This window comes from Lonchura striata, chromosome 12 (assembly GCF_050655825.1).
Source record: "Lonchura striata isolate lonStrDom1 chromosome 12, ASM5065582v1, whole genome shotgun sequence".
In the NCBI taxonomy this organism is placed as follows: domain Eukaryota; kingdom Metazoa; phylum Chordata; class Aves; order Passeriformes; family Estrildidae; genus Lonchura; species Lonchura striata.
In genome coordinates, this window is record NC_140714.1 from 383,300 (window position 1) to 393,504 (window position 10,205).

At 44.4% G+C, this 10,205-nt stretch overlaps 1 protein-coding gene across 19 annotated transcripts in view; it reads left to right on the top strand.

Moving 5' to 3' along the window:
* TMCC1 (transmembrane and coiled-coil domain family 1) overlaps positions 1 to 10,205 on the top strand; it is a 67,084-nt gene that overhangs the window by 52,545 nt on the left and 4,334 nt on the right. For all 19 annotated transcript variants that reach the window (XM_085590204.1, XM_085590206.1, XM_085590215.1 and 16 more), the window contains 2 exons: positions 749 to 1,683; positions 7,958 to 8,093. In XM_085590204.1, the coding sequence (XP_085446330.1) occupies positions 749 to 1,683; positions 7,958 to 8,093 (1,071 nt within the window). The remainder of the gene's footprint in view (positions 1 to 748; positions 1,684 to 7,957; positions 8,094 to 10,205) is intronic.

A 10,205-nucleotide genomic window follows, 5' to 3' on the forward strand; every position in this document is an offset into this window, starting at 1 on the left:
GGAATGCCCGGGTCAGGAGCCGCCGGTGCGGCCGCACCTGCCCGCCCGGTTCTTCGCGGGTTCGCGGCGGGTACTTGGCGGGTTGGGCTGCGCTGGAACAGCATGTAACTTTTTTTTTTTCTTTTTCTTCATACGTGGGGTTTGTCCTTTGAAACTCACTGTTTTCCTGCCACTCGGAGATGCCTGGTCGCAGGGTTTGCCGCGGCAAGGCGTGCATTCGGGTGCCTCTCAAGCTCCATTTTTCTGTTACAAGCACTGACCGTAGTAGATCGGTTGTAGGTTTTGCTGTTGCTGCAATTCAGACAGGTGAAGCACTAGGAATGACTCGAGTTGCTGTACTGTGGAGTTAAACCGTGTAGCTTCTGCTCTCAATTACCTTCTTGGTCTCTTCGCTCTCTAGCTACCTTGGTCTCTTTAGCTAGTTGAGCCCCTGCCCTTGTACTGATATCTTGGAGTACTTGGTCTGCCAAACTGGGGTGCCCTGTTGCATATTTGCTTGAGTTTTGAATTGTTTGAGGTGATAAGTGGAGTCAAGTATGAGAGGTTTTGCTTTTTTTTTAAACTTTTGCCGATCTCTGTAAAATATGTGAAGCTCTCCTGATTGATACTGTCTCCTGGCCAGCTGAAAAAAGGAACCTTTTTCCAGAATTATATCCATTTGCCAAGTTGGTGGGCATAAAGAAGGAAAGCTTTTCTGTTGATGAAGCTGCTGATTAGCACTCATGTTTCTTTCTCTCTCTGTGCTTAGATTGAGCGCTTGGAAGTCAGCAGCTTGGCGCAGACCTCCAGTGCCGTGGCCTCCAGCACTGATGGCAGCATCAATGCAGACTCTGTTGATGGGACCCCAGATCCGCAGCGGACAAAAGTGGCCATCACACACCTGCAGCAGAAGATACTGAAGCTGACAGAGCAGATCAAAATTGAGCAAACAGCCCGTGATGACAATGTGGCAGAGTACCTGAAATTGGCCAACAATGCAGACAAGCAGCAGAGTGCCCGCATTAAGCAAGTGTTTGAGAAGAAAAATCAAAAGTCAGCCCAGACCATCTTGCAGCTGCAGAAGAAACTGGAACATTACCATCGAAAGCTGCGAGAGATTGAGCAGAATGGGATCCCTCGGCAGCCAAAGGATGTCTTCAGGGATATGCATCAGGGTTTGAAGGATGTTGGAGCAAAAGTCACTGGCTTCAGTGAGGGAGTGGTAGACAGTGTAAAAGGTGGACTTTCCAGTTTCTCCCAGGCCACACATTCAGCAGCAGGAGCTGTGGTTTCCAAACCCCGGGAGATTGCCTCCCTCATAAGGAACAAGTTTGGGAGTGCAGACAATATTGCTAATCTGAAAGACTCCTTAGAAGAAGGCCAGGAAGATGGGGCAGGTGGCAAGGCTCTAGGTGTTATTCAGAACTTTCAGTCAAGCCCAAAATATGGCAGTGAAGAGGATTGCTCCAGTGCCACATCAGGCTCGGTGGGAGCCAACAGTACAACAGGGGGCCCTGTGGGAGCTTCCAGCTCCAAAACAAACACTCTGGATATGCAGAGCTCAGGGTTTGATGCAATACTGCATGAGATTCAAGAAATTCGAGAGACACAGGCAAGACTGGAAGAATCATTTGAGGACCTTAAGGTTCGCTACCAGAGGGATTACACATTAATAATGCAGACCCTGCAGGAGGAGCGGTACAGGTATGTGCTGTGGTACTTTGACAATACAATGCTGTGATTGCAAAGCACCAGAGTTGGGGATGGTAGTGCTCAGCAGGCTGTTCCCAGCAGCTTGATTCAAGTGGATAGTTCTGAGGTCTTCTCAGGACTTTTCCCTCCCAGTTCTGCCTTTTATAAATATTGCTATCTTGCTACTCACCTCCCTATCTGTACAAAAAGAGATTGTAAGGAAAAAGGTTATTTCAAAGTTTTTTCAAGATAAAAAGTGAAGCCGAAGAGGTCTAATAAGGTGTCCTAAACCCAGGAGTACATTGATGCAATTACTGTTATCAGGCAGTGCTTTGCCCTGCACAAAATACTGAAAAGGTTTGGATCAAAGCAAATGACAGGGAACTAATGTGGACATGACTTGACCCTGCCTTTTTCAACACTCAGATCCATATCTACCAGAGAAAGAAACATTCCAGCTTTCTTCAGATTCTCTAAAAAGACATGATATTGGACATGTGCCAAAACTAAGATATCTTCCCTTCTCTGTTCAGTCCACAGTGGCAGATCTCAGGGCAATGAAGTTGAATTAAATGTCAGATACTGACAGTACTCTTGTCATGGAGATTGTAAGTGACCCATGTTTCCATCAGTCTTCCCCCCACGGGAAGGAATGGAAAGGTGGAGCTGCTGATCCCCGATGAAGTCACAGGGAAGAAGTGATAGTGACCTTCAGTAAGGCAGTCTGACCAGCTGCCACGACCTCCCTGCTGAGCAAAGCTGCCCATGGAGCAGTGCTGAGGGAATGCTTCCCTTTCCTTGCTGGGTGGGAGAGGCTCTCTGCAGACTGCCCTGTGCTGTTCTGCTGAGTACCTGACATCCCCCAGCATGCACGCTGGGAGCAAGGGCTTGACTCCAGGCTCTGAAGGGAAAAGTTACTAGCTGCTCTTCTGCAGGCATCCTGGACAGAATTCTTAAACTTTAAATAACAAATGCAAAGCCCAATTCATGACTTTGCCAGGATGTGAAACACAAAGGCACAGCAGAGCTGCTGGGGGTGTGTACAGGCTTGCTGAAGTGTCCTGTGCCACTTGCTGCACTGGTTTGTGCAGCGTAACATGGAGTTGCCCTACAGCTCTTTAGACATGCTTATGCCAGAACGTTGGAAAAACTCTGGAAAAGGCTAGCCTGCTAGGATCTGGTAGAGACAGCAGGCTCTCAGTGTGCTTTGCAGAGCTTGGGCAAACAAAGCCAGACCAACACTACTTTCTAATCCTGCAATGCAATAATCAGCAGTTTGACTGAAACCGGCAACCAGTACAGCAGCTTTGGTTCCTAGTGCCTCAGTGTCATCAAGTCATCACAAAGCGATGTGAAGCTGGATCTTCTGTTCCTCAGCAGAGAGGTGCTGTTGTCTGTTGCTGTGTAGGTTGTTGTTTCACGCATACAGCAGCAGCCATTCATGGTGGAATGCTAAATGCAAGCATGGCACAGCTGACAGAGTGGCCTGAAAGTACAATAGTAGACCTTGGGGACTGATGTGTGCTGTCAGCTAAGCAGGCTAGTTGCTGCCCAGCACCTCTGAGCAAGGTTCACGTAGGTCCCATACTAGCGCACCATGAAGTCATACCTGTCATGTGCCATTAACCTTTGCAGAGCACTCCCTGAGGTCAGCCCAGACCCCAAGCACTAACCAAGGCAGCCTCGAATGAAAAGCAGGGAGAATCTGCGTTTGGCTTATAAAAGCTTAAGATAGTAATTTAGACCTGTCATTTGGAATGTTGATGCAAATTAATTAAAGGTGTGACCTTTAAAGAGGACCAGTTAAACCACACTCAGTGATCTTGTCTGTGTGGATAACTGCATGATCAGCAAGAGCTCATGGGTTAATCAGTTAGATGACTACAGGACTGTACAAATGTAGATTGTTGTTTTTATAGCTTCTGTATTTTGAACCATCACAATGATAAAAGCCGACTTCACCTTACAAGTAGAAGGTAATGTGATATGTCCAAGGGCAGAGGGTGCTGCTGCCTTGGCAGGGAGGGGTGGCGCCTGTTCCTCCAACTGGAACCCCTCTTACTCCTCAGCTCTCTTCAGAAAAAAGCTAAAGGAAGGGAGAGGAAGTTGTGGTTTAATGCTGGCAAGCTGGGGATTCAGATTAATCATAATTGGCTTTAAAAGTTGTAAATACCTCCTAAGTCTGCTCTGTTTATAGGAAGCTTTCAAAAACAAACACAGAGTTGAAGCTTAAAAAAAAAATTTTTGGAGAAGTCTTTTTCTTGTCAGGTGACACCAAGTGTTTGCATTGGACCTGGAAGCTGGAGCAAAGTACGTGCCATGACATTTTCTCACCTGGTCTTAATCCATTTCCTCTTTCTTACATTGTCTACTGTTTTGCAGGTTCTGATCTTTTTTCCTGTTTGTGTTTGTGCAGTTTCTGTTTATCAGCCATGGCTTGCCTCACAGGTTTTCCTTGACCTCCTTCATCTCCTCCCTCCCCTCTCCCTGCTTCCAAATCTTGTCTATCACTTCGTGTGACTGCCAGTTTGCTAACCCTAGTCTCTGAGGCAGGGACTCGCCTGTCCAGTTGCTCCAGTTCTCCCACCCTGGTGCAGGCCTGGCAGCACCATGGGGAGGCCGGGGTGGGCTGTGCTGCCCAGCACATGCTGGCTCCGGAGCACTGCTCTGCTCTGCTGGGGCTGAGCCACTGAGGAAGGAAGGGCCTGACAGTACTGGGCCATCATTGTTTTCTTTGCACTAGGAGCAGGCGCTGAAATGGCTTCTTGCTAATATCATTATTGGAAGGTGGCAATTGTTTACCCGTACAAGCAGGGACTTTCTGTGCTATTGAGACTGAAATAAAGTTCCTGCTGAGTATTTTCATCTTGTTTGTCCCTTCAGGAACCTGTTTGTACATGGCAAACCCATAAGCTCACATATTTGGAGTGTGGCCAGTCTAAGGTTTTGGGTTTCTTCCCAAGCCTGAGAGCCTTGGAAAGGGCATTTTGGTCTCCTATGCTCCTGTCAGAAAAAATCCTTCATCCAAAAGGCTAGTCACTGGTGCTTCCATTTGTGTGTTTTAACGTAGTCTAATTGTCACACTGCAGTCTGTCCTCATAATGTGTTCTAAAATAGATAAAAGGAGCTAAAGCTCTGAGGTCTAGGAGTGTTGGCATGGCTGTTCTGGAGTGTGGCTGGGCAGTGGAGGGCAGCGTGTTGGTGTTTACCCAGCCAGGGCAGCACCAAAACATCCCTGCAAAGCTGTCTGTGCTCCTTCCAGGGAGGCTTAGAGCTGGAAGTACAGGGATGTGTGTGGGTGTCAGGAGCATCTCATGCTCCCTGTTGGGAGCAAGCTCTGTCCTTTGTGTATCCTTCTAGTTAGAAGACTTGGTGCATACTACAAATAACTTCTGGTTTTAGCTCTTTACTCCACTATTGGAAGCAGTGTGTTCAGTAGTGTAAAGACGTATTTAGTGACAAATGTGCATGAATGTTTGTATGACATAGCTATAAAGACAAAAAGGTCCATCTTGAGAGACACCTGAAGACAGGTACTAAACTTCATTCACAGTCTACTGCAGATGTCTTAGTTTGATCAGAGTTTACTCGCCATAGCACTGAGTGCAGATCAAATGTCTTTTTTTATCACATCCCTCCCTTCCATATGCTATGTTAGCTGTGTATTTTGCAGCTATTACTTTTAAATGCCTTCAAGCTTTTTAGAAAAATGAGATGGTCATAGTTGTGTTTCTGAGCCTTTTTCAGACCATTTTCCTGATTCCCATGCAGTGAGCCTCAGAAAACATATGGAAATAAAACATGACTATTTGAAATGAAGTGTTCCCATATCCCACATTTGAGCCAAACACCCCAGCTATTTACTGTGTCCATAGGAACAGCTCTCATGACCTCTGTGATTCTTGTGACAGGCAGCACTGATCTGCTGCACAGAGATGTTTCTGGGCAGGAGCTTGTTATTTTAAGGAGAAATTTCACATTTTAAATAGTAACAAAATAGTTCTTGAACTCCAAAGAGGCGTTTTCCATACATGAAGTGAAGTGGGATTTGATTATTCAGGGCACTGCAATATTCACAGACAAATTTAGTTTGTTCAATAGACCCTGGCACTCATGAACTAGAGGTATGTATTTCATCTTAATCCTCTTGACAAGTAGCCTATCCCTTTTATTTGTGTAATACTCCCACTTAAATGCAAACCAACTTTCAATAGAGAAATCCTGGTTCTGGGCCCTGTAAGTTGCATAAATCCCTCCTTGCTTTTTAAATTTGAACACCAATAGAAAGCAGATGGAAAAAAATAATTTTCTAAATTGTAGATATTGGGACAAGAAGTGAAAAGAAGCTGAATGGAGGATGTGTCATTTAAAAAATAAGTCAGGGTAGGTTAGTGGGGGCAGGGACATATTTTTTAAAATAACCCATTTCTAGCACTTGCCTGACACAGTGAGTTCTGGAAGTGCAGGTGATTCTTGGATGCAAACTGCAGCAGTTCTGAGGTTGAGCAGAGAGTGAAGTGATTGGGAATGAGCTGGTTGCTTCTGCAGTCTTCAGGACAGGAGGATTGGAGCCAACCCTTCTGCTAATCATGTTCTGTTTAAACTCTTGGCTATACAGATTAGCAGGGTTTCCTTATGTTTCCTGTAGATTGAGGTAGTTTTGAAGTTATTAAAATACAATTGTTTCCTGTTAGAGAACAGGATTTAAGCTGCTTGGCAACAGCTGCTTTATGAAAGGTGTTTATACGAGAGGAGGTAAAAAAAGTCATGCTATTTTCAGAAATGTTTAAGTTTCTTCTTGTGTAATAAACACACTGGTGAATTTTGTAATATAGTAACAAACTGAATATATTTCAAGTAATTGGTGCTGCCTTTGAGGCTTGGCATGGGTTTAGCTGTGTGCTTTTGGTTGTTGTCAAGTTGTTGTCAGTTTTAAGTTGTGTGGGAACAAAGGACAATATTAATTATCTGGGCTCCTTCTTCACTAGCCGCTCTTCACGTGGCCATTTCCTTGTCAGTCCTGGGAAACCAGTTCTCTGGTGTGTCCTGGCACAGTTGCACAGCTCTTGTGGCACCTTTCTGGGCTCAGCCATGTCAGCTGGCAGTTGTCTTGGTTTCACTGCTGGTTGACCACATGCATTTTACTGCTGCAAATTGTCATGCAGTCTCACTCCTTCTTAGTTTAAAGTAATATTTCATTGGGAACATAAATGAAAATTCTTTTCATACTTGTCTATTAAAAACAAAACCAAGGCTGTTTTTAAAGCCTAGCTTTTGACTGCAGATTCTAAAACACAAAAAAATATTGAAATAAATGAGAAGCAGGATTTGTGTCTTAGTTTCAGAACTTGCAATTAAATTCTTCATTCTAGATAAATATTGCTTGTGTTGTGGCTTTTTCTTTTTGGTAGGAATTCAGTGGAGTCAGAAGAAAACCAAAATTTAAACAAGGAATTATCTCTGTGGTTAATTTCTTATAAATGTCTTGGTTATTAGTATCAAGATTTAGATGATAAAGACTGTGTGGTAAGCTTTTTCTTCTACAATGCATAGACCGTGGAAAAAACCCAGTGGCCACCAAAGCTGTGCTCATACCTTTGTTACCATCAGAGCTACCATTTCAGTTAATTTATAATTCTCTTAGGGAGAAGCAAAACTTTATCTCTCAGAATTGTTATCATTCAGTTTGTTTAAGCAACCGTCTTCCTCAGGACTGCTCCTGGTCCATCCACCAGGAGCAAACTGAAAAATAAGCCTGCAGGTTAGTGATTCATGTGTCCTTCTTATAAATAATATGATGGTATTTGCTTGTTAAGTTGCATCATTCACGGGAGATAAAGGAAAAACAAATCAAAGATCCATGTGACCTCATGCAGAGATCAGACAGTAACAACATGTTCTCTGAGGCATCAGTCACATGTCATTTCCGTGTAATTTTTATGCTCATTACTGTTTCAAGTGTAGATGAAAATGCTTAGGAGTTTATGGTGTTAGAAGGGAACAGTTTGGTTTACATAGAAGTTTGGTGAATACCTCATTCTATTCTCATTCCATCCTCAATTTCTTGCATCACTCAACAGTTACCATGTAATTGTGTGTTTTCTGCAGGGTAGGAAAGTATCACAGAGTTTAAAAGAACTAATTTCTAGCAAGAGGGTATTAGTGCTAGTGTGCTGTGTGCTGACTGAGGCAGCCATGCTGGTTTCAGTACACAGGCCATGGTATTCATTGCTTATTTTGCCATCCTCTTCTCATTAAAGCCATTGACATGTGTTGTCATTTCTAGATGTGAAAGACTTGAAGAGCAGTTAAATGACTTGACTGAGCTCCACCAGAACGAGATCCTCAATTTAAAACAGGAGCTGGCCAGCATGGAGGAAAAGATTGCCTATCAGTCTTACGAGCGAGCCCGGGACATCCAGGTGGGTGACAGAAGCAAGGACCCAAGTCCTGCTGTCTGCCTGCTCTTTCAGGAACTTAGTCACTTTTGAAGTATGCTTGTGCTTCACTATTTGATTTTAATCCTTGTAGCCTTATTGCTAAACTGCTGCATTCCAAAAGGTCCTTATTCCATCTCTGACCTGTGGGTACCTCTCCAGCTAACCTCCTCCATAAAGCAGGGCTGTGTCCCACACTGAAGGGACCTACTGCTCAGCTGGAGCAGAGCAGGAGCCAGAGCCCACTCTTTGTGCAGGCTTTTATATTAGACACTCAATGGGCTGTGATCCAAACACTTCTTTTACAGTAGTGTTCCCAGCACATGGGCCCTGGGGTGTGTGATTTTACAGCAATGGTCACATACATCTAAGGAAAAATGGCTTTGTGTGTGCACTGCATTGAGTCAGGAAATAATTCTTTCTGTTGTCTTTGAAGAAATAAGGGGGTGTTTCTAAAAGAAAAGTTTCTTTTAGTATGTAAAAAAGGCTATGAAACAGGTCTTGAAGTTGGAATCCCTTCTATAAAGCAAAGCAGCTGCTGACCCTTACAGAAAAAGGCCTATTCAGAAACAAGTCTCTTGACTAGTATAAGTACTTGCTGTGGTAGTTTTAACAGATGTCTCAGTTCTGATTGTTGATGGGAGATATTTGTAGTGTGAGCAGAGAGTTGTACATTAAGAGTTCTCCCTTTTTTCTGCTGAGGTACTTCAGCCAGGTGATTTCCTCTGAAGACCATGCAGGCTATGCTGTTCACACACCAGCTGCAACTCCTGTTGTCAAACGTTCTTCTTGGTCACTGCTGTTTAAGGCAGCTGAGCAATTCTGCCTTGTGCTTTCAGGGGTCTTAACCAGGGAGAAGCCTTCATGTTTCATTAACCAGCACAGACATGATGCAATGAGAAATTTAACAGGTGACAATGACCTTTAACTTAAATTTAATCAGTGTCTGTGGACAGTGGTACAATGGCCCCTGGCAGTGTAAACAGGAGGCTCTCCCTTGGGGAAGTGTTACAACAGTCAGGTTTTGTTCTCCTCTCTAAATTCAGATGGCAGGAAGATTGAATTGAATTGGGGATTTCTCAAAAGTTCTTTTTAATCTACATTGTATGATTCAGTGTTTTAGTGTAAACTCAAAAGCTGGGACAGTGTTATTTCTCAGCACTGCTGGGGAAGAGGGAAGTGTCTTGTTGTATGAAAAACTATTGAAGAGCATGAGCTACTGTTGCAGAGCAACAGTCCTGGTTCCTTTTTTGGTGATCAGCCCGGGAAGTATTGCTGCAGACTTGTATATCATATTTGCAGTTGTGTCTGAAAAGCTGACTCTGAGGGAAGATTCGTGGAAATACTTTAACTTGGTATCTTCAAGAGCAGAAGTCTCTCTTGGTGTTAATTGCCTGAAAACCTCTCTTCTTCTCCCTAGCCCCCTGCATTGCATGTCACCAGTGTTAGTGCAGGTTGGGTTGGTCCAGCTGGGATTCAGCCTGGTGAAAAGGTCTGACAAATCCTCCCTGAATCAGTGGGGTTTTAAAGAGGTGGATTTGTCCACTTCCTTTCATTCTGTCTCTTCCTGTAGGCAGTTCCATAAATGTCATGCTTCTTACCCTTCTAGATGTCTTTCCCCAGCCCTCACAGAGTCAGCTGTAACTGTGCCAGTGACACAGCTTGCTACAGTCTGGAGAAGATACCCTTGCTGCAATGGCAGCTGTGAAGTCCCAGCCTTACTGCCCCTCAGACTTTTCTTTCTCTGAGCTCACAGCTCACTAAGAAAGCGGAACACAGCTGAGCCTTTGGTAGTTATTTTTGTTGATGTAGTTTTCTGTGGCATTGCCTAGTTTTCTGCAAAGGGGTCAGATAAGTACAAGTGACTCCAAGGAAGGTGATGGAAGTTGAGGTTCTGGGAATACACATCCCAGAAGAAGATGAAGATTTCTGGCTAAGCACAGCACCTCTGTCCTCTGAGTGGCCTTTTGGAACCAAAGCTGAAGTGCCCAGGTGTCTGGGTAGCCCCCTTCTGGCAGAAGCTGTGGGATTTCCCAGCCTGGCATCTCCATGTTAAGCCTTCTGGGTGTAGATGAGGCACTGTGGTATATTGCAGGC